General features: G+C 61.2%; 2 protein-coding genes across 2 annotated transcripts in view; one reads left to right on the top strand and one right to left on the bottom strand.

Annotated features, from left to right (window-relative positions):
- Positions 1-16,557, top strand: part of PTK2B (protein tyrosine kinase 2 beta) — a 29,648-nt gene extending 13,091 nt beyond the window's left edge. The window contains exons 2-30 of the mRNA XM_072858178.1: positions 1,156-1,403; positions 3,231-3,409; positions 3,546-3,633; positions 4,428-4,507; positions 4,701-4,763; positions 5,159-5,213; positions 5,965-6,105; positions 6,671-6,745; positions 6,850-6,951; positions 7,352-7,469; positions 7,705-7,744; positions 7,834-7,880; positions 8,176-8,229; positions 8,572-8,669; positions 8,762-8,846; positions 9,374-9,474; positions 9,570-9,685; positions 9,917-10,017; positions 10,214-10,303; positions 10,834-11,038; positions 11,668-11,776; positions 11,915-11,980; positions 13,631-13,777; positions 14,502-14,537; positions 14,831-14,858; positions 15,265-15,311; positions 15,586-15,729; positions 16,174-16,254; positions 16,342-16,557. Of these exons, the coding sequence (XP_072714279.1) occupies positions 1,197-1,403; positions 3,231-3,409; positions 3,546-3,633; positions 4,428-4,507; positions 4,701-4,763; positions 5,159-5,213; positions 5,965-6,105; positions 6,671-6,745; positions 6,850-6,951; positions 7,352-7,469; positions 7,705-7,744; positions 7,834-7,880; positions 8,176-8,229; positions 8,572-8,669; positions 8,762-8,846; positions 9,374-9,474; positions 9,570-9,685; positions 9,917-10,017; positions 10,214-10,303; positions 10,834-11,038; positions 11,668-11,776; positions 11,915-11,980; positions 13,631-13,777; positions 14,502-14,537; positions 14,831-14,858; positions 15,265-15,311; positions 15,586-15,729; positions 16,174-16,254; positions 16,342-16,557 (2,919 nt within the window). The 5' untranslated portion in view covers positions 1,156-1,196. The remainder of the gene's footprint in view (positions 1-1,155; positions 1,404-3,230; positions 3,410-3,545; positions 3,634-4,427; positions 4,508-4,700; positions 4,764-5,158; positions 5,214-5,964; positions 6,106-6,670; positions 6,746-6,849; positions 6,952-7,351; positions 7,470-7,704; positions 7,745-7,833; positions 7,881-8,175; positions 8,230-8,571; positions 8,670-8,761; positions 8,847-9,373; positions 9,475-9,569; positions 9,686-9,916; positions 10,018-10,213; positions 10,304-10,833; positions 11,039-11,667; positions 11,777-11,914; positions 11,981-13,630; positions 13,778-14,501; positions 14,538-14,830; positions 14,859-15,264; positions 15,312-15,585; positions 15,730-16,173; positions 16,255-16,341) is intronic.
- Positions 16,558-17,076: 519 nt separating this feature from the next.
- CHRNA2 (cholinergic receptor nicotinic alpha 2 subunit) lies at positions 17,077-26,610 on the bottom strand. The gene is made up of 7 exons (XM_072858177.1): positions 26,480-26,610; positions 24,127-24,457; positions 22,746-22,900; positions 21,798-21,842; positions 21,460-21,569; positions 20,129-21,227; positions 17,077-19,590 (listed from the first exon to the last, which is right to left on the bottom strand). Exons 2-7 carry the CDS (start codon positions 24,188-24,190, stop codon positions 19,465-19,467), a joined length of 1,599 nt encoding a protein of 532 aa, XP_072714278.1. The 5' UTR covers positions 24,191-24,457; positions 26,480-26,610; the 3' UTR covers positions 17,077-19,464.
- Positions 26,611-27,317: the final 707 nt, after the last annotated feature.

The following is a 27,317-nucleotide window of genomic DNA, read 5'->3' as shown; positions in this document are numbered from 1 at the left end:
AAAAATAAAAAAGCAAATCAATATAAATCAATATCGCCCTTCCGGGGGAGAACGAACCCGGCTTGCTTGCCCCATTTTGCTTTTTATTGGTTTTTTTGCAAAGCTATCTGCTAAATTCAGCCGGGTTGGGAGGTCACGTTGTTGAACCGCAGCTGCAGCTGCAGGTACCTGTGCTGGGAAGCTGCAGCCCAAAGCCTTCACCTGGGTTTCATGGGGGGGAGAAAATGGTGAGTGCTGGGGACACAGAGGTATGGCTCTGGAGGTGACAAGGACACAGAGGTATGGCTCTGGAGGTGACAAGGACACAGAGGTATGGCTCTGGGAGAGATGGGGACACAGAGGTATTGCTCTGGGGGTGACAAGGACACAGAGGTATTGCCCTGGAGATGTTTGGGACACAGAGGTATGGCTCTGGAGGTGACAAGGACACAGAGGTATGGCTCTGGGGGTGACAAGGACACAGAGGTATTGCTCTGGAGATGTTTGGGACACAGAGGTATGGCTCTGGAGGTGACAAGGACACAGAGGTATGGCTCTGGGGGAGATGAGGACACAGAGGTATGGCTCTGGAGGTGGCAAGGACACAGAGGTATGGCTCTGGAGGGGATGGGGACACAGAGGTATGGCTCTGGGGGTGACAAGGACACAGAGGTATGGCTCTGGAGGTGACAAGGACACAGAGGTATGGCTCTGGGGGAGATGAGGACACAGGTATTGCTCTGGAGATGTTTGGGACACAGAGGTATGGCTCTGGGGGTGACAAGGACACAGAGGTATGGCTCTGGGGGAGATGAGGACACAGAGGTATGGCTCTGGAGGTGACAAGGACACAGAGGTATTGCTGTGGGGGTGACAAGGACACAAGGCTCTGCTCGGAGGAGCTGGGCTTGGGGCCCCGGCTGTACCCGCTGGCCGTGCATGGCCAGGGCTGTACGGCGGGAGGGAGGGCACCCTTTGTTGCACTCTCTCTTTATTTTCTCTCTCCATCTCTGTCTCCACCCATCTCCATCTCGCCGTCCCTTCCCTCCTTCCCTTCCCCACCCACCCCGGGGTGTCCCCGCTGTCCCCATCCCACCCCCGACCCTCTCCCCACCCCGCAGGGTGACCCTCCCTTCCCAGGGTCCCCACCGTGCCAGCGCGGTGTCTCTCCCGCAGGGAAGGGATGCTCAGCTCCTAGCACCCCGGGCGTGGTGAGGATGTTGGCCATCCCCGAGGCGCTGGGTCGCCCACGGAGCAGCTCGTCCCGCAGCCTGGCCGGGACGCTGGAGGCCACCCTGGGCATGGGGACGTTGGAGATGGACAAGGAGGAGATGCGCATCCTCAAGGTCTGCTTCTACAGCAACAGCTTCAACATGGGCAAGAACTTCAAGCTGGTGAAGTGCCCCGTGACGACGGAGATCCGGGTACGTGGGCAGGGGGGTGGACAGGGCAGGGGAAGGGGGGGGCTGTTTTTTTTGTCCACCCAGCATCAGAGCTAGCTCCCTTCCAGACACCCTTTCCCATGGCATGGTAGCCCCCAGAGCCCCGTGGCTGAGAAGCATCAAAACCTGGAGGACAGAGAGAAAATTTGTCCATCTCTGGTGGCCCAGGGGAGTTTGAAAAGGGCGAGGGCTCGTTGGCCCCGCTGCCGGTTCCTGCAGCGAGGATCGGCCCCAGCAAGTCGCTGCTGGTCTCCTTCACGGGCAGCAAAGAGGAGTTTCCAGGCCACGGTTCATCTTGCCCTAGAGAAGACATCCTCGGGCACAGCGGTGCAGGGAGCGATGGGAGGAGGCCAGAGGACAAGTGGATTTGGGACACGACGGTGCCTTGAAGCCGGGTGGAGGCTGGGGACAGGCAGGAGCTGGGTCCCCACCTTTCCTCCATCCCCACTGACCTGCACGGACGCAGGTCCTCGGTGGTGACGGGGACAGTGACCTTCACAACCCCAAGCCCTCGGCATTTCCCCATGGCCACGTTGCGGTGTCGCTGCCTGCTCGGGTGACTCTGCCATCCCTGGGCACCCCGGGGGTGCACCCAGCGCCGAGGCCAGCAGCACCTCTTGCTCTCCTGCCTGTACTGCAAGCGAGGACCCAGGTCCTTCCTCCCACCCCACCGGGACTTCTGCACCCAACTTCTGCCCTTTGCTTGTGGGGACATGGGGCTGGGAGGACAGCGAAGGTGACATTGGTGCCTTTCCATCATGGACATGGTGGCTTTGGGCTGGAAACGTGCTCCTCACCCTTCCTACCTGGAGTCCTGCAGCTTCCCAGCCAGGGGAAGGTGTGTGGGTGCTGGGGACCTGCTGGCCAGCGCCAGCTTGGGTGCTGCAGGGTTGGCGTCCGCCATGAGAGATACACGCGCTGGGTGCAACGGGTGATGCTGTACCTTCTCCTGGGGCTGGTCCTCGGGACAGTGCATTGCAATGAAGTCATGGGGAGGTGACCAAAGTACAGCTGAGCTGGGGGTTGTTCCTCAACTGGTGGGACACGGAGCGGGAGAGGGCCGTCCCCCTCCTTCCACCTCCAGGAGAAGGCCGTGGGTGTAGCAGAAGGTTTCAGAGGAGCGGTCAGGGCAGGAGAGGACTCATCAGGCTGGGAAGGAGATGCCTGGGGAGGGAAAACGCAAGCGAAGCCATGAAATGGCAACGGTCCGGCTGTCCCCAACGCAGGGGTGGCAGCGCAGCCAGCAGGACACGGGAGCAGAGCAAGCCAGAGGCGGTCACTGCTCGGGGACAGCTTGGCCACCGGTTGTGTGGCCAACCATCAGCTTTTAGTTGGCTTTTCAGCTACCAGAGTGAGAGCAGAGGCCTGGCAGGCCCTGGGAACTCCCTGCCCGCACTGCCCCAGTTGTGGGGCAGGAGAAACGAGCTGCGCTGCAAGCTCGCGGGCAACAACGATGTCTGCTTTGCTGTCTGCTCTCGACTGATGCCGTGCATTGGGTGTAGCTCAGCTGAGGCATAAGGAGGGGTGGAAATGACCCAACTGGGCTTTTATCCCCGACCAGAACACCTCTGGTAGGTTGGATGGGACATGTTCAGGCTGTGGGTTGTTGCAGAGCAAGCTAGAGGCATCTTTGGAGGCTTCACATGGAGCCTGCTGGGGCTGGTGGCTGTGCCCGGAGCTGTGTTTTTGTTCCAGGGATATTTGTGTTGCGGTCGTGCTGTATTTCCTCCTTGTTTTCCCACTATCTAAAGCTCATCTGGAGCCCATCTGGGGATGCTCAGGTCTCAGCCCTGCTCCTTTCCACCCCAGGAGGTGATCAGGTCCATCCTGGTGAGCGGCCGCATCGGGCCCGACATCAAGCTGGCCGAGTGCTATGGGCTCCGCCTGAAGCACGTGAAGTCGGACGAGATCCACTGGCTGCACCCGGACCTGACGGTGGGCGAAGTGCAGGAGAAGTACGAGTGCCTGCACCTGGAGGCCGAGTGGAGGTAGGACCCCATGGTGGTGGTGTCCCTCTCCGTGTCCCCAAACCCACCCGGGGCAGGGGCATGGGGACCACTGAGCCCCGTTTAGAGGGAAAGCTCCTCCAGCGTGGGCCTCATCGAGGGGCTCTCCTGTTGCCAGGTACGATCTTCAAATCCGCTATCTGCCGGAGGATTTCATAGAGCGCTTCAAAGAGGACAGGACCACCTTGCTCTACTTCTACCAGCAGGTCAGAGATGGCCCCGGGGGTCTCCTAGTCCCAGCCAGGTCAGCTCTCCAGCTACCCTGACCCACCCCCCAGCTCCAGGAGGGCACTTCCTCCTCTCCAGCCCAGAAAACATGATTCCCAAGAGCCCCAAGACCTTGCAGCCCATTTACCTTCACCCTGGGCTGCTGATGGGGCAGTCCCTGCGGTCCCGTCCCGCTGCTGGATCTGTGCATCTCCATCAGAGACAGCCGGTCCCAACCCCTTCACCCCGCTCCTGCCCCTGCTGCATCCCAGCGCAGGATGCGGGAGGGTGTGGACCCTGCGAGCATCCCCTGCGAGCATCCCCTGCCAACATCCCCACCAGCATCCCCTGCAAGCATCCCCTGCCAACATCCCCTGCCAGAATCCCCTGCCAGAATCCCCTGCAAGCATCTCCTGCGAGCATCCCCTGCGAGCATCCCCTGTGAGCATCCCCTGCAAGCATCCCCTGCGAGCATCCCCTGCGAGCATCCCCTGTGAGCATCCCCTGCAAGCATCCCCTGCGAGCATCCCCTGTGAGCATCCCCTGTGAGCATCCCCTGTGAGCATCCCCTGCAAGCATCCCCTGCGAGCATCCCCTGCGAGCATCCCTTGCCAACATCCCCACCAGCATCCCCTGCGAGCATCCCCTGCGAGCATCCCTTGCCAACATCCCCACCAGCATCCCCTGTGAGCATCCCGTGCGAGCATCCCGTGCGAGCATCCCCTGCCAGCATCCCCTGCCAGCATCCCCTGCGAGCACCCTCCACCTCCTGACCCCTGCGTTTCCTCGGCAGCTCCGGAGCGAGTACATGCAGAATTACGCCAGCAAGGTGAGCGAAGGCATGGCCCTGCAGCTGGGCTGCCTCGAGCTCAGGTACGTGCCCCTGCCTGTCCTGGCCCGTCTGCCGCAGCGGGAGGGCTGGGGAGGCCGGGGGAGCGGGATCGGGGGCCGTGGAGGGTTTTGCAGGAGAGAAGGGAGTTTCCAGCTCTTTCTTTGCCGTGGTGGGGGGACGTGGCAGGGGGATGCAAGCGCAGGGCGGCTGTCTGATGTCCCTCCCTTCTCGCAGGAGGTTTTATAAGGACATGCCTCAAAACGCGCTGGATAAGAAGTCCAACTTCGAGTTCCTGGAGTGAGTAGGCACAGCTCCCGTCACCGGGCAGAAAACCCCTTACCCCTAAACCCCCCACCCCATCCAGCCGGTCTCGAGGGGCTGGGGATCTGCAGACGGCCTTCCTCATCCTCCCACAGCTCCTCATCCTCCCACAGCTCCTCATCCTCCCACAGCCATCAGCCCTGCTGATGGGGAGGCTGCAAGGAGGGGGAGATGGGAACCTTTCACCCTGCGCCGGGTGGGCGGCTTCTCCCCCAGGAGCACCCCCTCGCCCCTCAGCACCCACTTTTCTTGGTGCATCCCCCCCCACCCCACCCCGCCGGTCTGCAGCTCCCCAGGGAGGCCCCCACGCAGCCCCGGGAGTGGGGGTCCCCACGGGGCCGTTAATGTGCACGGGGGTCTCTGCTCTCCAGGAAGGAGGTGGGTCTGGACCTCTTCTTCCCCAGCCAGATGCAGGAGAACCTGAAGGTGAGAGAAATGTGTGGGTGCACGGGTGCAAGGTCTGTAAGCACGCACGGACGTGGCTGGGGGTGCCCACGTGCGCGCATCGAAGCGCACGCGTAGATTTGCACGTGTGCGGTTGTGCTGGCACATGTGAAAATGTATCTGCGCGCACGCGCCCGTGTACATGTGCGTGTACGTGCACATATGGGGCCAAGCGGGTGCATCAGCGTGCACGTGTGGGTTTGCACGCGCATCTCCGTGCGCATCTGCCCACGCTCGTGGAGCTTTGCACACGCTCGTGAAGGTGTATCTGCCTGCGTGTGTGCGTTCACATACGGGGCTGTGCGTGCTCCTGTGTATATCGGTGTGCACGGGTGGATTTGCATGCGTAGGCATGTCCGCTCACACATGTATTTGCATGCACGTGCACACGTACGCGTGTATATCTATGCAGATGTATGCATGCAGGCACATCTGCTCACACGTGCAATGACGCATCTGCATGCACACGCATGTGCGGATGTACGCACGCATGTGGCCACGTGTGCACACGTCAGTTTGACACGTGTGCATGCACATCTGCCCACACTCGGGTATGTGTGAATGAGCACGCGCACACGGAGGCGTGCCGGCATTCATATTTGCAGGTGAGTGCATGCGTGCATGTGTCCACGTGCGTGTGTGTGTCCGTGTGCACCTCGCACCCTCTGCACCCCACATCCCCGCTGCGTGTCTGGCAAGTGCCCTGCGTGGCTAGCGGCCGCTCTACCCACAGCCCAAGCAGTTTCGGAAGATGATCCAGCAGACCTTCCAGCAGTACGCGCTGCTGCGGGAGGAGGAGTGCATCCTCAAGTTCCTCCACACCCTCTCCACCTTCGCCAACATCGACCAGGAGAGCTACCGCTGCGAGCTCATCGTGAGTCCGCCAGATGGGATGGGACGGGGTGGGATGGGATGGATGGGATGGGGTGGGATGGGATGGGATGGATGGGATGGGGTGGGATGGGAGCACGTCCCCTGGTCCAGGGTGCTTTGGGACCATGCACGCTGGCTGTGCCCCCCAGGCAGCGTGCAGGGGGGGACACTGCAGGATGAGGACAACCTCCATCCCAGGCTGGTGTTTGAGGCTGCATCTCCCACACATTTAAACCCAGCAAAGTCTTGCTAAAGGACCCAGAGGTCCGATCCCGGTGGGTGCGAGCCAGTGCCTGAAGTTTACTGAACCCCTTTGGGGTGAGAAGGTGGCGAACCAGGAGCGCTGGGAACCCCTTTGGGGCCAGGAGGAGGAAAACCACCCACACCGGGCTCCTCGCCTTGCGCCATCCACCATCCCCTCTCCAAACCATCCTCTCCCCGAGTCCCTCCGGGAAGGTGATTTTTTCCCAGGGTGTCTCACACATCGCAGAAGGTTGGGGGGGACGCCTGGCTCTGGGGGTACACCCTCCCCTCAGATTTGCATCCTCCTTCTGCTGCTCCCCCAGCAAGGGTGGAACATCACGGTGGACCTGGTCATTGGACCCAAGGGCATCCGGCAGATGACGAGCAAGGAGGCCAAGGTACGGGGTGGGTGTTGGGTGCTGGATGGGGAGTGGGGGGCGGGGGGTGGCTGCTCTTAAATTGGTGATTAAAGCCAACGCCGGGGCTCTGCCTCTCTCCCCAGCCCACGTGCTTGGCCGAATTCAAGCACATCAAGTCCATCAAGTGCTCCAGCGTGGAGGAGGGCCGGGCTGTGCTGCAGCTGGGGCTCAGCGGCACCCCCGAGGTGAGGGGGCATTGGGGGGTGCCCCGGGTGCTGGGAGTTGTGGGTGGGATGGGGTGGCATCGCATCCCTGCGGGTTAGGGCACGACTTGGTGGATGGCTCCGTTTCCACCGAGAGAGCTCCTGCCTCCAGCCCCGGCTGAGGGGAGACTGTCCCCCAAAGCAGGGCACGTCCAAGCTGCCCCAGGGGTGCCCCTGCCCCGAGGGTCCAGCCCTGCCCGGGGGTGGTTTGGTGCCGGGCGCGTTGGCCGGGGTGTCCTGGGAAGGACGATGCTGGAGAAACTGGGATCCGCTGCAGAGCAAGGAGGTGGTGTAAGGTGGAGAGATGGGGACCCCCCATCCCAGCGTCCCCCGGCCTCAGCTCCGGGCTCACCCGTCCCGCTGTCCCTGCCGTCTCCCCCAGTCCCTGGCTATCAAGACAGCTTCTCTGGCCGAGGCGGAGAACATGGCCGACCTCATCGATGGCTACTGCCGGCTGCAAGGGGACTTGGAAACCTCCCTCATCGTCTTCCCCAGAGGAGGTGAGCACCCTGGGGGGCACCAACCCCGGCAGGGTCCCTACCCGTGCCCCCCCAAGCCCTTCTCTGCTCTCTCCACGGCCACAGCATCACCCGTGGCTTTGGAGTGACCCCAGCTGAGACCCACCAAAGTCACTGCACGTGTGGCCAAGGTGTTGGGGGCAGGGGGGGGGGGCCCAGCACCCATCAGGCTCTGATGGGGGTCCCGGGAAATGACTGTCTGCTGTCCTCTCCGCAGAGCGGGAGAAGAGGATCAGCCTGCCGCAGATCCCGGCCCCGTGAGTAGCGCCTGGCCCCGGAGCGGGGCTGGGACCCCATCCTGCCGCCCCACACCACTCCCTGACCCCCACCTCCTCCCACCCCACAGGCACCTGGAGGAGAGGCAGTCCACGCTGTCGGACAGCGTGAGCGTGGGTGAGTTTTTGGCTCTTCTCCTCCCTTCCCACCAACCTGGAGGATGCAGGCAGGGCTGTGGGACACCAGTGCACGAGGATTTGGGGGTTTGGTGGAGCTGGACACCCCCAGCCCTTTGCCTGGGGGTCGAGATGCAGCCGAGCATCCCGGGAGAGGGCCAGGCTGGCATCCCGCACGCTTCTGCCGGCCGCAGCTGCTCCAGGCTGGGTGGCCGGGCCCCATGGGGATGCTGCAAGAAACCCCCCTGCCCGGTGAGCTGCCTGAATCCCTGCCTGCAACCTCCTTCTTGCCCTAGACTCTGATATTTATGCTGAAATCCCCGATGAGTCTTCAAGACCGAGGTCTGGAGGTAGGTGCCACCCCCCTGGGTGCCCTCTGGCCCATCTCCCAGCACCCCAACCAAGCCCCCCCACCCCAATTTCCCACCCCATCCTCCCAAAGCTGGGAACAAGGTTTTGCCTGCACTGCTCACCTTGCTCCCCAGAGCGGCTGCAGGAGCTGGGATCACCCCACGTGCCATGGGGCAGGACCTGTGGGTCCTTGCCGAGGGGGTGATGGAGGGGGTTGGTACTCGGGGATCACCAACATCTCTGGGTTAGCATGCGGGCTCTGCCCACGGAGCGGGCAGGGGTACAGGCAGCTTCCTGCCCGCTGGCTCTGCCACCTCTGCCCTGCTCCCCTGTCCGTGAAGTTCAGCACTACGGGATCTCCCGGGAGGATGTCACGTTGGGCAGGATCCTCGGAGAAGGCTTCTTCGGAGAGGTCTATGAGGGGATCTACACCACTCCCGTGAGCATCCTGCCCTCTCCCTGCCCTGCCTGCCTCCTCCATGGCCGGGGGGAGCGGGGTACAGCAGCCCCCACCCCTCCTTCTCCTTGCAGAAAGGGGAGCGGGTCAATGTGGCTGTGAAGACCTGCAAGAAGGACTGCAGCCCGGAGAACAAGGACAAGTTCCTGAGCGAAGCGGGTAGGCAGGGGGGTCCTGCTGCCCTTTGGGGGGGGACAGAGCCTGCTCAGCCCCCCCACCCGGGGCTCGCATAGGTGGGCAGAGGGCAGATGTGGGGGGCTTAGCGGTGTTTGCAGCATTGCAATGGCGGGGTGTTACAGACAGGCTGGCAGAACCTGGTCCCTGCTTGGGGACAAATTGCCATTGCAATGCAGGACAGAGCAGGAGGAGGGAGGTGTCCCGTGCCCTCGCCCCTGTGACATCCAAAATACCTGTTTTATGGGAGGGATGGCTACCAGCGGGGGAAGAAAAGCTGCTGAATCCTTGTGTGAGAGCAGAGGGACGCCACCTGGACGTAGATTCCTGGGGCTACTGGGGAAACCAGTAGCCCCAACCCCTTTGGGGACATACTAGGCTATCCCTGGCAGTTCCTCCTGCTCTGTCTCCAGCTTCATGGCAGACACCTGCCCCTACACCCCAGGACAGGGGTTTGGGCTCCTGGAGGGGGGTTCCCCCATTGCAGCGTGTCTGATGTTGTCTTCCCACAGTGCTGATGAAGAAGCTGGACCACCCCCATATCGTGAAGCTCATTGGCATCGCGGAAGAGGAGCCCACCTGGATCATCATGGAGCTCTATCCCTACGGAGAGGTGAGCGGCGTCCCACCACTGGAGCCCATCCTGTCCCCTGCCACCCTTCCTGCCCCTGCTCGGTCCCTGAGCCCCCCTCGCTTGTCCCGTTGCAGCTGGGGCAATACCTGGAGCAGAACAAGCACTGCCTCGCCGTGCTCACGCTGATCCTCTACGCGCTGCAGATCAGCAAAGCCCTGGCCTACCTGGAGGCCATCAACTGCGTGCATAGGTAGGGCAGGAGGGAAAAGGAGCCGGGCAGGATGCTGGGAGAGGCAGGGGACGGCAGGGACCGCGGGGGGACAGGCAGGTGGGGAGCAGGAGTGGGCAGAGGCAGAGGCTGGCAGCATCCTTTGCTGCAGACCCCTTTTGCAGCTGGGTGAGCTGGTTGTGTGGGTGTGAGCTCTCCTTCTCCATCCCTTCTCCATCCCTTCTCCCCAGCCAAGGGTCTCTCTCCTTACAGGGATATTGCCGTGAGGAACGTCCTGGTGGCCTCCCCCGAGTGCGTGAAGCTGGGAGACTTTGGGCTCTCCAGGTACATCGAAGATGAGGAATACTATAAAGGTGAGAGCTGTGTGATGGGGTTGGGGCTCGCTCCAACCCTGTGAGGCTGGAGCAGGGATTTCTCTGGACGGCAGAGCCGGAACGGGGTGGTGGGAAAGGGCTGGGGCAGAGACCGTGGTGAGACCTCGCTGCCCTGTGCTGGGGCTGCTCCATCCCCCCTGCAGTGAGCACGGTCACCATCTCTCTCTCCCTCCAGCATCCGTCACCCGTCTCCCCATCAAGTGGATGTCACCCGAGTCCATCAACTTCCGCCGCTTCACGACGGCCAGCGACGTCTGGATGTTCGGTGCGTGGTGGGACGGGGACGGAGCAGGGTCCCAGGCATTGTCCGCCTCCCGTGGCATCATCGTAATGCACGGGGACAAATCCTGCTCTGGAGCAGGGGGGTTATCCCAGCCTTGCCCTTGGGGAAGGGGCTCCTGGGGCCGAGCTTCTTGCAATTCAACCATCATTAAGTGCTTCCTCCTCCTCCAGTGAATTCAGGACAGCCTGGGTTAAACTCTCCCCCCTGCAAATATCCATCTCCCTGCCTATCAGCCCATCCCCATGGCCTCTGGCACTCATCTGTCCGTCTGTCCGTCCCTAACAGCCCTATGGCCAGCAGCAACCAGGAGCTGGGCTCCTTGCAGCTCCCCGGGAGAGCAGGCAGCTCTTTCCTCTGCATTTTTCACCCAGGAACCAGAAAGGCCGAGCAGCCAAGTGACCTGGTGTCACGCGACAAAGCGTGGCACTGTCACCGGGTCCCCAAAAACCCAAGCGAGGGGCTGGTCCCCCAACTCTAGCATCAGTTGAGGTTGCTTCATGTTGCTCCCATAGCTGTGTGCATGTGGGAGATCCTGAGCTACGGCAAGCAGCCCTTCTTCTGGCTGGAGAACAAGGATGTGATCGGGGTGCTGGAGAGGGGCGACCGCCTGCCCAAGCCCGACCTCTGCCCCCCCATCCTCTACACCCTCATGACGCGGTGCTGGGACTACGACCCCAGCGAAAGGCCCAAGTTCAAGGACTTGGTTTGCAACTTGAGGTGAGCGGAGAGGCGGGGGACTCATGATGGGCTGGGGGCTCCGTGGTTTGGTGGAGGGGTGGGCAAGTGGGTGAAGGAGAGAAATAAAGCCATGCAAGATTTTGGGTCTGGAGTTTTTTGGCCAAGTCTGAACTCAAAGGACCACTTTGAGACTGTTTGAACCCACCTGCCCCCAGGGTGGTGGTGGTACCTGGGCTGAAATGGAGATGCTTTGCTTCCTGGGGAGGGGTCTTATGGACATGGTATAGTGTCCCGAATATGGACATGGGGTAGTGGTGGTCTTGGCAGTGTTAGGTTTACGGTTGGACTCGATGATCTTAAAGGTCTTTTCCAACCCAAATGATTCTGTCATTCTGTGATTCTGTGATTCTGGGTCTTACAGGGGAGTCCTGACCCCATATCTCATTGGGGCCAGCCATGGTGATGCTGGTGTGGCCGGCCAGGACCATGCTCTGCCCTCCCAGTCCTTTCCCTTTGCTTTTCCCATCCCTTTCCCTTTGCTCTTCCCATCCCTCCCTGCTCCCTCGTGTTGTCCGTGGCCCACCCAGCTCAAGCATCCCCACGCTCTGGGTATGGGAGATGTGCCAATGCTTCCTCCTGGGGCTGTCACCCTTCGTCTCCCCCTGCAGTGACATTTACCTGATGGAGAAGGATCTGGCCAAGGAGCAGGAGAGGAACAACCGCCACCGGCCTCCCAAAATTATGGAGCCGCCGTCCTTCCAGGAGCCACCTCCGAAGGTGAGGGGAGGGCAGAGCCCGTGCGGGCAGTGCAGGCAGGTTCATCTCCCCGCCTCGACCCGCTGATGGGTGCTGCAGAAGTGGGACCTCCCCCATCTTGCACCCACCGTGCGTTTCTCCCTCCTCCGCTCCCCGCAGCCCAGCAGACCCAGGTACAAGCCACCACCCCAGAGCAACCTCCTGGCTCCCAAGCTGCAGTTCCAGGTAAGGTTGCATGGCCGGAGCATCTCGCAGGGACCTGAGCAAAGGGGTCGATGCCAGAAAGCCCTGCCTGGAGCTCGAGCCCCTGGGGGCTCGTGGCTTTTGGGGCTCCGAGGTGCCCCACGCCACCACCAAGTGCCTCCCGCCGCCTTGCCAGCAGGACACCGCACCGCTCGGGGCTCAGCCCTGCCCTGCCCTGCCCTGCCTACCCCGTGTTTTGTCCGTCCTTCCGAGCTGGCAGAGAGGCTTTCGCCCCAGGGAAGGGTAGTTTGCACGCTTGGCACTGGCCGGTTTGCGTGCACGGCTGGGAGGAGAGGAGGTTTGCTGCTCTCTGGTGTTACCTGGGCTGATTTTGGCTGTCCTGTGGGAGCACAGGTCACCCCCTCTGCAAGGACCGGTGCTGGTCCCTGCAGCATCAGGGTGAAGCCCTCAAGAGCAACTATTTTGGGTGCTCTTTTGGGGCTGGGCAGGGGTCCAGGCAGCAGCGCGGGAGGTCTCAAGCCCACACTCAGGGCAAGAAAGAGCCAAGCGGGGAGGAAGGTCCCGATCCTGCTGGACGTAGGGCCATGAGGGTAGAGGCCGCTCCTGGTGCGAAAGCCGCTCTCCCCGGCGTTGTCTGCTCCGTCCGTCCATCTGTCCGCACTAACCCCCCGTGGCTTTATTTTGTGCCTGTGCCGCCCCGCTGCCCGCCCCCCCTGCCCACCCGCAGGTGCCCGAGGGTCTGTGTGCCAGCTCGCCTACGCTCACCAGCCCCATCGAGTACCAGTCTCCGGCCAACTCCCTGCACACCCCGCCGCTCAACCGCCACAACGTCTTCAAGCGCCACAGCATGAGGGTAAGAGAGGGATTCCCCCATCCCGTGGCATCCAGAGGACATCCCGGTCCCAGGTGGCCTCGTCCCGGACACAGCAGGGACCCCGCAGGAGGCGAGGGCTCGGTGGGAGGGATGCTCGCTGCGCCACGCTCCGCTTCGTGCTGCCGCCTTCGCTGCTTTGAGCTCAATGTTGCTCCCGACCCAGCTGCGGGAGGACCAAATCCTATCACCCCATGGGTGCTGTTTGCGGGCTGGAGGGATTAAGCCCGTGAAGGGCTGTGGGGTGTCTCCAGCCCCCCGCCACGCACGTTTGCACGCACATCCTGGTGAAGGCATGTTGGTGGACAAGCGGCTGGCACGGCGTGCCCAAAAGCGGGCAGGGGACGGGTGGCTGCCGCTCCTTGGGACTTTGCGTCGGCTCCTCGTGCTTGGCGTCGTCCCCTGAAATGCCGGCGGTGGTTTGCAGCCTGAGCTCGGTTACTCTAGCCCCGAAATCAGAGCTGGGTGTTGGGGCACATCCTGAGATGCTCTGCCGGGACAACCGTGGTGCCAAGCATGGCCGCACCACGGGCACGATGAGCCGCTCCCCAAGCCAACCCGTGCATGCTGCCCTTGGAAAGTGCCGGGATGCGGTGGTGGGAGATCTGTGGCCAGCCGGTGGTTTCCTCTCCCTGCTGGAAACCCAAATGCTCCCCAAATTCAGTTTGGGGGTTCATGGCTGTTGGGGTTTGGCGCATGGCTTGCATGCACGGAGCAGGGCTCTGGCTCCCGTGCCGAAATCGGGGTCGGGGGGGACTCTGACTCCTGAGCCCCCGCTCACTGCCAGCTCTGCGTGCCAGGAGGAAGATTTCCTCCGTCCCAGCAGCAGGGAGGAGGCACAGAAGCTCTGGGAAATTGAGAGTCTCAAGATGCAGCAGGTCCTGGACAAGCAGCAGAAGCAGATGGTGGAGGACTACCAGTGGCTGCGGCAGGAGGAGAAGTCGCTGGTGAGTGACCTCGGGCTGCCTTCGGCTCTTGCACCCTCAGGAAGGTGGTGGAAGAGCCACAGCAGCCATTGAGGTTGCTCTCCATGGCTGGAAAAGCCAGTTTTCTTTGGAGGAACAGCTTCTCCAGCAGCCCAACCTCTTGCACCGCTTTATTTTCTGCACCCGTAAAAATCTCATGGAGCTGCTTCATTTCAAAATGAACATTTTGAAACTTGGGCCAATTTTAAATGCTTGCAATTGTGTCTTAACGAGCTTTTATAATGCTTTTGAAATAAGGACTGGAGATAGCTAATGTGTGACTAATGCATCAGCTTGCAGTGCAGTGAGACAGGCTTGGAAGGAGACTGGAAATTTTTTATTCGATCGACTCACGCAGCCCGTGAAGCAAAGCCCAGCTCCCCTTGCCCCCGGGGCTGTCGGATGCTGAGCGGCTGCAAACAGCTGCTTGAATTAAGCTTAATTTTTTTTTTTGGAGCAGCAGTTTGAGGTTTCTGGTACCCCGGGAGCAGGCGGGGAGCAGATAGGGGTGATGGGATGGGATGGAGATGGGCCCAGCGATGGGCATGAAGCCCCTTCCCCTCCCACATTCCCGGACCCTGCAGAGATGCGTTCCTGTGATGTGTTTCGTGAGTCTCCCAGAAATCAGGAAAATCCCTTTTTTTTTTTTTTCCCTTTCTTTTTTCCTTTTTTCCATGCCTCTCACAAAGCTTCTCCCCCTTTGCAGGACCCGACGGTGTTTATGAACAACAACACTCCTCCGGTGAGTGGTGCTGGCCCTGGAGAGACCGGGTCGGGGTGCATTTGGGTGCAGGGGGGCCTTCTCCTGGGGGTGTCTTGGAGATCCTCATTTCCTTTGGCATGCTCAGGCGATAGATATTTATATATGTGCCCCTCGCATTGGGAAAATTAATCTGCAAATGTTAATGGGGTGAAATACCAGTGGTCTGGAGCTCCCCACCAGAAGCCCTGGAAGGGGATGGCGATGCCTCCTCCCTCTTCGCTGCCTCCAGCCAGGACTTTGTGCCTCTTATTCGCTTTTTCTTCCCCCCACAGCTGCTTCCAGAGAAGGAGACGGATTACAGTGAGTGCCCACAGCTACCCGGGGTGCAGGGCTGCCCGTGGCTCCCACCCGGGAGCACCCACTTTGGGGCTGCAAGCGGGGAGCCCTGCACTGAGCTGCGAGGAGCCTTGGAGCCACATCTCTCCTGGCTTCGGGATCCTCCATGAAAGAAATCCCAGATCATGGGCAGCAGCTTTGCCTGCCCCAGGGGGGAGTCTGCCTCTCCCAGGCAGGGCGGTCCAAGGGGGTCTGACCCTGCGGGGAGGTGGCACAGCTGGGGTGGGTCAGGGTGTCCAGCCACAGTGGGACAGGCTGCTCCCAGGGTGGTGCGGGATGTGGCACGGGTCCCTGGGGTCTTGCAGCGTGCCCGTGTGTCCAGAGGAACAGCCAGAGTGACTCTCTTTCCTTTCCCTTACTGACGGTGTAGCAGAGTTCACGGGACCCCCCCAGAAGCCTCCAAGACTTGGGGCACAGGTAAGACCTCCCTGGATTGGGCCACCATGATCCCAGTCCTCTTCCTCCATCTCCACAGTCTCATTCCTCCTCCTCCACCTCCATCATCCCTCTGCATCTGCAGGATGGGACTTTTCTGACTCCCCCAGTCCCCAAAGGACTCAGACAGACCCAGCAACATCGGAGTCATGGGTGGGAGGCGGATGGGTCTGGCCAGGGCTCCCCATAGGTGTTGGTCTTTCCCTCCTTGCCCCTTCCATCCATCTGATCCCATCGTGTCCCCGTTCCCCGGCAGTCCATCCAGCCGGCCCGCACTGCCAACCTGGACCGCACAGATGACATGGTGTACAGCAACGTCATGGACCTGGTGCGGGCCGTGCTGCAGCTGAAGAATGAGATCAGCCTCCTGCCCCCAGAGGAGTACATCCTTGTGGTGAAGGTAAGGAGGACAGGGAGGGGACAACGCCAGGGGAATGGGGGAGGGAGTTGGGAATGAGTCTGCTGAGCGACTCCCACCAAGCGTCCTTCTCAGGAAGGTCTTGCACATGTAGGAGGGAGCATTTCCAACATTCCCAGCTCCTCCTTTGGATCCTTGGGTCAATGATGAGAGTTTCCAACATGTTCTGCTCCTCCATTGGGTCCTTGGGTCAATGATGAGAGTTTCCAACATGCCCTGCTCCTCCGTTGGGTCCTTGGGTCAATGGTGGGAGCATTTCCAGCACTCCCTGCTCCTCCGTTGGGTCCTTGGGTCAACGGTGGGGGAGTCTCCCACTATGCCCCTCTCCCACATGCGATCCTTGACTCAGCAGCACAGACTGTTCCCATGCACCACTTCCCTGTGCCTGTCCCTGGAGTCTTCCTAACCCTGCCACCCTCCCCGCAGAACGTGGGCCTGTCCCTGCGGAAGCTGATCGGCAGTGTCGACGAGATCCTGCCCATCCTGCCCGCTGCCTCCCGCACCGAGGTAGGACCAGGGAGGAGGGAGAGGGGTCCAGCATGGGGTCGGGTGCTGGTGGCACCCCTGTCTGTAACCCCTGCATGTCATGGTCAGATCGAGGGGACCCAGAAGCTGCTCAACAAGGACTTGGCCGACCTCATCAACAAGATGCGCCTGGCACAGCAGAACGCCGTCACCTCGCTGAGCGAAGAGTGCAAGCGGCAGATGCTGACGGCCTCCCACACCCTGGCCATGGACGCCAAGAACCTCCTGGATGCCGTGGACCAAGCCAAGGTCCAGGCCAACCTGGTGAAGCTGTGCTTGGAGTGAGGGCAGGGGCGGAGAGAGGGAAGGAGAAGGGGTGGGGAAGGAAAGGAGAGGGACCGCTCTGCTTCGGTCGGCGGAGATGGGAGGAGAGCATTGCGGAGGAGCTGGCTTTTGTGTGTCTCCCATGGCCTCGCCGTCCTGCTCTCCCTGTCCCCCCTCTTCCTGCAGCCGCTCGTGTCTTTAGCATTGTCTTGTCGGTCTTCTGAAGAAGGGAGGCATCTGGTGACTCATCCCTGGAAAGGGCTGGGGGTGACCTGGCCGTCCCCGAGGGCGGCTGAAAATCCCTCTGGCTCGGCAGCTCCCTGCTCCCTAGCTGCCAGCAGGTCCGTGTGTCTGTCCCTCGGCCCCTCCGAGGACGGACAGCCGCGGGCGGCGTGTCGCGACAGGGACCTGGACCCTGCTCCTCACCGCTGGGAGCCGAGGGGCACAGCGGCTGGGGGAGCTGGCATCCCGGGGGGCCGCGTGGGGGTCCCCAGGGGCCATCGGACTGGTGGCCGGAGGGACCGTTTGCATTTCCTTGCACACTGTATAGAAGAGTTTATTTAATGATGGGAGGTGGGTCCGTGCGCCGCGGTGGAGCCGGTTCCAGCGCCCGTGGCCAGAGCGTGCCCGGCCCCCAGCCTGCAGAGGACGGGGGGGGGACGGGCGCCACAGACCGCAGCCTTTGGTGACACAAACCAGGAGAATGGTGCCTCTTCCAGCTGAGTTTTCTCCGAGCTGCTCTGTGTAAAGCAACGACGGCAAACCAAGTCTCTGTTCGGTTTGTGCTTTGAGTTGGAAGCTCCTTTTCCCCAGCATCTTCCCACAACGCTGTTCATTCTGGCTGAGATAAACCATGCACAAAGTCCTGCTGTGCCTGTGCTTGCCTGTCACCCCCGTACCGTGGGGACAAGTCCTCTGGGTCACCAGCACCTCCTTAGAAAGAGTAAGGGTTTCGCTGCTCAGACCTCTGAGCCGTCTTGCCGGCATGGGGAAGCACCATCCCGGTGGCAGCATCCCCGGGGGAGCTGCTGGGGTAAACCCGGCCCTGCTGCATCCACATCCTCTCTGGAGCCCCATTTCCCTCCCGTTGAGCCCACAATCCATACGAGGGTCCTGGAATCCCCCTACTCCCACCCCAAGGCTTGCTAGTGAGAGCATCTGCAGACCTTTGCTTTGCAATGACCATAAGGAAACCGTGGGCAGCTCGTGGTGGAGGCTGCTGAGAAGTGGTTTATGCGGGATAGCACAGCCACGAAGACGGGCTCCCCCCAAAAGAAGGATGTTTGGGGGTCTGGTGCCACGCTGGGAGGGGGTAACCCCACCGCTTGTGCCCTGGTGGCCTCATCGGCCAGGCAGGGCTGAGCTGAGAGGGGCAGTGGGTGCTGGCTGCATCTGGTGAGAGGGGCTGCAGGGATTAACGTGGGAAGGGGAGCAAGTCCCCCCCTCTGCCCCATCGCGGTGAGGTCTGCTGAAGCCCTGCGTGCCGTGGCCTGGCGGTGCCTGGGCATCCCATCCTGTTCACCTCCAGCCAACAGCCCTGCATCACCCCAGCCAAGCCAGAAATGATCCTCACAGGAGAGCTCTCTCCACCCGCGCGCTCCCGGCTCTGCAGAGCCCTAAAGCCCACGTCTACCGGGTTAGACACACACACACACACACACACACACGTACACCCATGCACGCATCCAGCTGGCCGCGCCTGGGCACCCGCTCCCTCGCACATCTCATTTCTCAGCCCCGTGTCTGCACGCCTGAGCCCGGCTGCCGGCACCGGAGGCTGCATGAGCGGCTGCAACACCCTCGGGACTTGCATGTCCCTCCGTGGCACCCTTTATTCCGGCCCGTTTCACTCCTGCAAGCACCAAGTGTTTTCTGAAACCTCTCAGACTGCATCCAACGTTGCGATGCCTGGGTTGGTCTCCTGGAGGAGAAAGCATTGCTGGGAAAATCCTGGTGTCTCTGAGGGCATGGAAGAAGAGAGTAGATGCCCTTTAGGGTATATGGAAGCTAGAAATTAAAAGCTGGGTTGCAGCAGCCATCAGAGCCAGGCGGTTTGGGATCTGATGTTGGATGGAGAGGACGATTTGCTTGGGATGGACCTCAGCAGTGCAGGTTCCCCCCACGCCAGCTGAGTCCACCAGCCTCGGTGCGAGGCAGCACCCCTGAGCTCCCGGGTCTGTGGGCACCGTCTGGCCGTGGCTGGGTGGGTTATCCCGTTCTGCAGGGTGGTTTTTCCCATCCAAGCCACCCACATTTCTGGTTTTGACTGTTCCCATCTCCCTGCTGCTCCAGGCTCCGGCGTGGGATGGTGTGGAAGCGACCGCTTGTGCCCGTGGGTTGCAGAGGGTCTGTGCGTGAGCTGGGCTTTGCAGAGCAGAGACCCCCCGAGCCATGCGGCTGAGCAGGGACCTCCATCCCGTGACTGTACCCCTTCTGCATGGACCATCTGAAGCGTTATTGCCTGCCCCATGTCATGCATGACCGTGCCAGCCTGTGGTCCTGAGCACCCTGCAATCAGGATGCGTCCTAAAGTGGCTGTGAGGTCCCCTCTTCTCGCCCAGCACGTTGGAGTCACAACCAGACGCAGCTCTTGGGTTTTGGGTAGGACTTGCAGCAGCTCGAGGAAGCAGATACCTCTCCTAGATGCCTCCAGCCTGTGCTCGAGCAATGGAGAAGCTGTACCATGCCTTCCTCGATGCCGGGATGGCTGCAACCGCCCCGGGCAGAATGGCAGGCACCCATCCCTCCCCACCATCCCCAGGTCACCCCTTGGCTCAGCTCTTGTTTCACCCTGCATTTCCCATCTGAGGGTCCTCCATGGTTGCAACCACGTCCTCCCAGGAGAGGCAAGGGTCCGGCTGGATGTGGGCACCACCGTGCCCGCTCCCCGCATTGCCCGCCCGTCCCCATCGCAGCCCGGCCCGGCCCCTAGATCATCCCCGCCAGGTAGGGTGGGAGGAAGAGCCCCACGGTGCCCAGCAGGCAGACGATGATGAACATCCAGAGGAAGATGCGGTCGATAACCATGGCCACGTACTTCCAGTCCTCCTTCACCTGCCGAGCAGAGAGGGGCTGTGAGCGCGGGCAGAGGATGCAGCCCACCTTTTGTGAGGACCCCTTGGAGTTAGAAGATCACCGGGGGCTTCCTCTGCATCTGCCGTTTGCCTCAGGGCAAGGAGATAGCCCGTGCCTCGGGAAATCCCTGGAGCAGCAGGGCTGGGGGATGGACCTCTCCAGGGAGGCTGCTCGGGGCAGAGCTAAGCCCACCCAGGGTTTTCTGAAACCACCTGGCAGCCTCTGAGCCGGGTCCCGGCAGGACAGGCTGGGCCATCGCTGCTCTCCCAGAGCAGGACAGCATGGGCAGGAGAGGGACCTCCAACATCCCCGCAGCCAGCAGGGACGGGAGCTGGAGGAACCCTCAACTGACCCCATGGACCAGGCATCTCCCAAGAGGTGGTCATTGATATTCTCCCTGGCTTTGGGTCCTCAGCAGCCAGGGAACCGACCGGGGGTGCCAGCATGGACGTCGTCCATGGAGGTAGAAGTGGGGGACCCCCTCCTCACCCCCCAGCCCTCGGGGGCACCCACTCACCGAGAAGTCAGCATCCTCAGCTCGCAGGTGGTCCGCGATGTACTGCACCCCTTCCAGGGCCTTCAGGATGCTGGGGGACAGCATCAGCCCCCGGTCCGAGCCCACCTCCTCCTCCTCCCCCTTGGGGGGCACCCGGGGGGCTGAGCCCCCCAACATCTTCCTGGCTTGGCGCCCGTAGCCATAGCGGCACTGGGCGACCTGGCTGTGGGAGCCTGTCTGGGATATGCGGCTGGGGTAAGTCTTCTCCTCCTCTTCCTCCTCCTCTTCTTCCTCCTCCTCTTCCTCTTCCTCCTCCCACTTGTCATCCACATCGGTCTCCAGCCAGCACCGGGAGGTGCTGAGCCTCGTCCCCGGGAGGTCGTACTGTCCCGCGGTCCCCTCGGGGGGAGGCAGCGCTGGGGGTCGCTTCATGAAGAGCCAGCGAGGGATGAAGTCCAAGAAGAAGCTGCGCACCCAGCGGGGCATCGTGTGGGTGCTGGGGGAGCGGTGGTGGACGTTGAGGACGAACACGGTGATGATAATGGAGAGCGTGACGAAGATCATGGTGAAGAGGAGGTACTCGCCGATGAGAGGGATGACCAGCGAGGTGGACGGGATGATTTCCGTGATAAGCAGCAGAAAGACGGTGAGGGAAAGCAGGACGGAGATGCAGAGGGTGATCTTCTCCCCGCAGTCAGAAGGCAGGTAGAAGACCAGCACGGTCAGGCAGGAGATAAGCAGGCAGGGTATGATGAGATTGATGGTGTAGAAGAGCGGGAGGCGACGGATGATGAAGCAGAAGGTGATGTCGGGGTAGATCTCGGTGCAGCAGTCATACTTCTTGGAATTATAGGTGCCGATGGCATTTATGATGGCCCACTCGCCGCTCTCCCAGTAATCCTTGAGGTCCACGTGGTGCTCCATGTTCTCCAGGTCGATCTTGGCCTTGTCGTAGGTCCAGGAGCCGAACTTCATCTTACAGTTCTGCTGGTCGAAGGGGAAGAAGGTGACGTCGATGCTGCATGAGCTCTTGTAGATGGCGGGCGGCACCCACTTCACCTTCCCGTTGGAGAAGAGGTGGGCCTTCGTCATGTGGGTCACGGCAAACTCCCCGTCAGCGCTGCAGGGATGGAGAGATGTGAAGGTCAGAGGAGGATGAAGCGTTTCCCCCAAGAAATAGGGCCAGGAGCTCCCTCGGCTCTCAGGGCTGGTGTGAGCCTTGATTTGAGGCCGTGGCCCCATCGTGCAGCCCTGCACGGCGCTCAGCTCACCCTCCTGGCTCATGCCACCCTGGAAGGGATGGCACGGGGGAGCTGGCCCTAGGGATGCCCCCTCTCGGCAGCATCACTCACTTGTTGTAGAGCACGATGTCGGGGATCCAGATCATCTCGGAGGGCACCCGGATGGAGGTGACGTTGTCAAACTCCGCCGGGTCCCAGCGCAGCTTGTAGTCGCTCCACTCCTGGAGGGAGACATGGAGGGAAGGACATCAGGTGGCCCTGGGTCTGGTGGGACCAAGCTGCCCAGTGCCTCCTCCTTTTCCTCCTCCTCCTTCTCTGGCAGCATCCCCCAGAGGAACAGCACCATGGAGGTGTCACCAAGCCCCCCTGGGCAGGGTCTCTCCGCCCCAAATGCTGTGCCCTCCTTGACACGCTCCTGCCCTTGCTCCAGAGAGGGAACAGGCTCCTACCTGCTTCAGCCAGACGTTGGTGGTCATCATCTGGTTCTTCTCATCCTGCGGTGGGAAAGAGGGAGAAGTGAGAGGAGGCGGAGAGAGGGCTTGTCCCACCACCGCATATTCCCCCAAATCACTGCTCTCACTTTCTGCCCTCCACCTCTGGGATTCAGCTCCTGGAAGCAACTGGTACCAGTACAAGTCCAAGGAGAAACTATAGTTCCCTGAGATAGCTGCTCACTAGATGGCAGCAAGAAATAGCATATTGCAGCGTACAGCTCAGCCGCTCCGACGGATGGACAGAGGTACAGTCCCGTGGAGAGGTGGATGGAAGGATGGATAGATGGACAGATGGATAGATGGATAGGTAGATAGATGGATAGATGGATAGGTGGACAGATGGATAGATGGACAGATGGATAGCTGGACAGATGGATAGATAGACAGGTGGATAGATGGATAGGTGGACAGATGGATAGGTAGATGGGTGGGTAGATGGGAAGGTAGATAGGTGGATGGGTGGGTAGATGGGTAGGTAGATAGGTGGATGGGTGGGTAGATGGGTAGGTAGATAGGTGGATGGGTGGGTAGATGGGTGTGCATGGGAGGAATGAGTGAGGGATGGATGGACAGAAAAGCCCAGAGGTGCCCCGGGGCAGGTCGGTGGTGGATAAGGAGATGGCAGGGATGGAGAACTGCGGTTGTCCTTGATGCTCTCCTGCTGTCAGGGGAAGGGAGGGTTTGGGATGGAGAGGAGGGGTGCAGACCCCCCCTGCTCACTGGAGGTCTGAGGGAGGCAGGGTGGGTGGTTTGTCACCTGCTGGAGATGGCCAGGGGGTTGCTGCTGCCCAACCCCAACCTCACACCAGTGTCCCCAGGCTCTGGTCTGGCAGACCAGTAGGACCAACTGGTGAAAACTCAGACACCACGTGGGACTGGGGTCCCTGCCAGCGGGCTACGCACCACATCGATCAGCTGCGCGATGGAAAGCCCGAACCTGACGATGACCACGTCGGAGGTGTTGGGCACCGGCCGTGACCAGCGGTTGTAGCCGGTGAAGAGGTGCTTGAAGAGACGCTCCTCAGCGTGGCCGCCGGGCTGCTCCCGCAGGCAGGCGGCTTTGGGGAGACAGAGATGGGGACGGGGTGGGGGAGAGCTCGCTGACCCCCCCCTTCCACACCCCTGCACCCCACTGAAATGGGATGCCCATTCTGGGCAAGCCTCCTCTCTGCTGCAGCAGGAAGGGATGCTAAACCCCACCCTGGGATGGGGAGAGGGGAATTAGCCCCCTCAAAGCTGCCCCGTGCTCCTCCCGGGGAGCGGAGAGCGGTGCAAGGTCAACCTTGCAATGCTGACCGAGCAAATTCCACTCTTGGGTGGCTGTGGTCCCTCTCCCAGTCCCCTCCAGCTGCTCTTACTGGTGTTAACTGGTTCAGCTTTGCAAGGTGGAGGCCGACCCAGTCCTTGGGACGGCTGCAGCCTGCCCAGAGACCATTCCTTGGGCTGGGCTGGAGACAAGGCTGGGAAGGAGCGCAACGCTCTTTGCTCTGCCTAGAAATTGTTGGCGTTGGTCTTCGGTGCTGTCAGCTTGCAGTGCATCGCTCGGCCGTCCTTGCTCACTGCAGAGCCCCATAAATTTCCACCAGCAAGTGGAGGGAGGCCGAGGGAGGGAGGGCTTTGCACAGTGACGTGCAACCAAAGAGATGGTGTATGGGCGGCTCTGCCCTGAAGAAGGGTGGGTGTACAGCCCCATAGCATGCCCCGTGCCCCGTGCAAGCTCTCCCCGATGGACAGGCAAGCCCAGCAAGTTCAAGGTGCCCTGGTTGTTGTACTTTGGCCAGGGACGAAGTGCTGAGCAGCTTCAAGGGTCTTAGAGGTGTTGGGGAGGGCTGGTCCCAAGTGAAAGGACAAGCAAGATGCCCAGCTCCTGGGAGGTCTTGCGTTGATGGGGGGGTGGAAGCAAAATCCATTTTTTTTCCATCCCTCCAACATTTCTAGCTTGCATAGGATGGATCTGGGGTCCCAGAGGTGCATCCCCTGTGGGGGATGACCCAGAGCAGACTGCACCCACCCAAGCATCTGGGTGGTCTCAAGCTGCTCTGCAAAGACACGAACCCCGTCCTAGCATGGCACATGGAGACTGGGGATGCTGAGAGACTGCAGGGGGGTAAACTGGGAGACAACTGGTTTTCCATGCACATGCACCACAGCCCCCTTGGCTTCCCCTCTCCCCAAAATTTACCCCTCCACCCCACCCCGGGCCCCAATGGGTGACACCCATGGGAAGGCAAGGCTCAAGCAAAGGAAATTCAGGTACCCCGGGGAAAGCCAGAGCCACCCTTACCCGCCTGGAAGGTGACGAAGCACCACGCGACGAGGGGGACGATGCCGTGGGACAGCCGCCCCATCCTCCTTGTTCTAGTGTCCCCCGTGGACCCCCTCCCCCAAGAGGAGCGAAGAGCTGAGATGGTGGTGGGAGAGGAGGCTCAGCAGGGAAAGCCACCATAGGGGACCTCCAAGGGGGTGTCCTGCATGTCCCCACTGTTAGCGAGCACTGGAGGAGCCATGGATGGAGCTGGAAGTGGGCTGGGAGAGCCTCAGCAGGAACACAGCCGGGCCAGGGTGGATGCGTGGTCTGGGATGTTCTGCTGAGCCGCCTGCCCCAAATTTCATTCCTGGAAAGACAGCAAAGAGCGGCACTGTCACCGTGATGCCACCGCGGCACGGGTCTGGGAGGTGACGGTCCCACTGGGGTCCCCTCAAAGCTGCTCCCAGCCGTGAGCAGGGCTTGGAGCTGATCCAAGCTGCCACCATGGCAGAGTCAAGGGAAAATGTCCCCAAAGCATCTGCTCCCCATTTCACGAGTGCTCCTCGGGCAGGCAGGGTGCAAATCTGGGCAGCGTCGGTCGCAGCCGGGCAGCCAGACCCCATAAGTTAACATGATGGGGAGCCCAGTTCTGCCCCCGGGTGATTTAATAGCAGAGATGGAGCCTGGTGCTCCAAACCTTACTGGGGTGACCAGAAAATAACTGGTTTCGACCATCCTTCTGCCCTCCCCAACACGAAGCTGCTTCGTGCCCTGAGAGCGAGGGAGGGGAAAGCATCTCAGCTGCTCCAAGAGACTGCGCTGCCCCGAACGGGCTCCTGGGGCTGGTTTCTTCTCCAGGAGCACTGACTTCTGAGAAGAGGGATCATCCTTCCCCCATCCACCCTCATCCACACATCCGTTGGTTCATCCATCCATGCATGCATCCATCGATCCTTGCATCCATGCACGCATCCATCGATCCTTGCATCCATCCATCCATCCATGGATGCGTTTGGTTCCCCTTCCCAGCGAAGCAAATCTCTGCAAGGGGACAAATCACTTGCGCTGCAGAGGCCCCGAAATCTGCTCCTGCTTGCAAGGTGACTTCTCCACGCTTGACCCGTGCCCCCAGGAGCAGCCTCCCCTCTCCAGGAGGCAACTGCTTCCATCCCTGAAGAGAAGGAGGTTCTCAGTCCAGCACTGATGTTGCTAAACAAGAAGCTCCTTTAGCTTAAATTCCTCCCTGGCCCGGTAAAACCACGAAGCCCTCCTGAACTCATCATCTTCTGCGCAGTTTTCGATTGATTAATACAAGGATGGTGGAAGGGGTGGGAAACGGGAGGAGAAACACCAGCCACCGTGCTGAGCTGGAGAGAAAATTATGGATGTGCCTCCCCTGGCTGAGATATTTAACTATACCAGAGAGTACGGGGGGTGCTAGGGGAGCTGCCCCCGCTCTGGGCTTGGTTATGGGGTCACACGAGTGGGGATTTCATGGGTTGCCCAAAGCTCTGGTAGATATTTAAGAGGGGAAGGAGGCACCCTGGGTGATGCAAAGCTATGCCTGAAACTGCCTGTATATGGCAAAGGGAGTTCGGGGGGGACATGGGTGGAGAGGAGCCCACGCGGGACATGCACCCGTGGGTCGCGATGGGGATGGCTAGGTGAGTGGGAAGGGGGCTGCGTGGGTGGGAGACTGCACGCACACACACACACACAGGCCACCCAAGGGTGCCATGGCACCCTGCCACCCGGCCAGCACCTTGCACCCGCATCCCCCTTCCCTCCCGTCGCTGCTTCGCCCGCCTCGGTGCTGCTCCGGCAGAGCCTGGCCGCGGGGTGGGCAGCCCTACCCTCCTGCCTGCCCTTTACCTCCAGCCCTGCCTTCTCTCCCTGCATCCAAACCACTTCCCTGACGGATTTCCCATCGCTCCGTGACACAAAAGCGCTCGGTTTGAAGCGTGCTGACCCTGCAGCAGATGCCCCGGGAGGCACCTCCGTCCCTGCAAAACGCTGCTCGCTGGTACTCGCCAACCACTTTCCCGGAGGGATGCAGAAACCTGCCCCGTGCGGATGCTGAAGGCTGGACCGGAGGATGCCCACGACCGCGGCGAGCCCGGTGAAGCTCTGGGCATCCCGACGTGCAGTCAGGGAGGCAGCCAGAATAAATAACTTATTTATTGGATTGTAAGGGCAGGCAGCAGGGGTTTTTTTTTTTTGGTTTTTAGGTGGGAACTTCATGCAGAGCTGAGAAACTTTCCCTGCTGCTGCCTCCTCATCGCTCCCTCACCGTCCTCGGCACTCTACAAACAGCTTTAATCATGGATATTTGCAGGGAAAAAGAGCTTCTCCCGTTCCCACCCAGCCTGGACCCAATGAACCCCCTTACCTGCTGCAGGGAGAGCAAGGAGGGGTCCCCGGAGCCCCCCGTTCCCTCTGCCGTGCCAGGGTCGGGGTGCTGTGCCGCAGAGGGCTCCGGCGAGGACTGGGCTCCAGCGAAGGATGTCTCGGCTCTTACTCGAAGCGGTGGCGGTGACGACAGGGGCTGGGGGAGGAGGGAGAGCCATGCCCAGGCAGGGAAGGAGGGGAGGCCGGGGGGACGAGGGGGAGGAAGGCTGGAGGGGCATCAGCTCCCCTGGCCCTCCTCGCCCGCCGTGCATTGGCAAAGCTTCGCCGGGGTTGGAAAGGGCTGGATTTGCCAGGGTTTTCTCAGTCTCTTCCAAGGCACCGCTCAGCCGGGGGAGAGGGAAGGGGATGTTGGGCTTTCTGTGTGAGGATGGGGAGGGCGAGGGAAGGAGAAGAGGAGCCAAAGTGCTGCGGAGCAGCGGAGCCGGAGCATTGCACGGGGCATTGGAGGGGGCACTGCAGGGCACATGGCTTGGGGTATTGCAGGGGGCATCACAGGGAATTGCACGGGATATTGCATGGGGCATCGCACAGGGCATCGCAGGACGTTGCACGGGGCATTGCACGGGGCATTGCACGGGGCATTGCATGGGGCATCGCAGGGGGCATCGCACGGGGCATTGCATGGGATATTGCAGGGGGCATTGCAGGGCATCACAGGACATTGCACAGGGCATTGCACGGGGCATCACGGGACATTGCAGGGGGCATCACAGGGAATTGCACAGGATATTGCACGGGGCATTGCACGGGGCTTTGCACAGGGCATTGCACGGGGCATTGCACGGGATATTGCATGGGGCATCGCACAGGGCATCGCA

The sequence above is a fragment of the Ciconia boyciana genome, chromosome 3 (genome assembly GCF_034638445.1).
Source record: "Ciconia boyciana chromosome 3, ASM3463844v1, whole genome shotgun sequence".
Classification (NCBI taxonomy): Eukaryota; Metazoa; Chordata; class Aves; order Ciconiiformes; family Ciconiidae; genus Ciconia; species Ciconia boyciana.
This window is presented reverse-complemented; position numbering and strand designations above follow the sequence as displayed.

Coding starts and splice junctions, on each gene's coding strand:
- CHRNA2 (XM_072858177.1), bottom strand. CDS start 24,190: ATGGGGCGGCTGTCCCACGGCATCGTCCCCCTCGTCGCGTGGTGCTTC. Junction 22,901..24,126: donor CTTCGTCACCTTCCAGGCGG/GTAAGGGTGGCT, acceptor GTCTCCCCAAAG/CCGCCTGCCTGCGGGAGCAG. Junction 21,570..21,797: donor CCAACGTCTGGCTGAAGCAG/GTAGGAGCCTGT, acceptor GTCTCCCTCCAG/GAGTGGAGCGACTACAAGCT.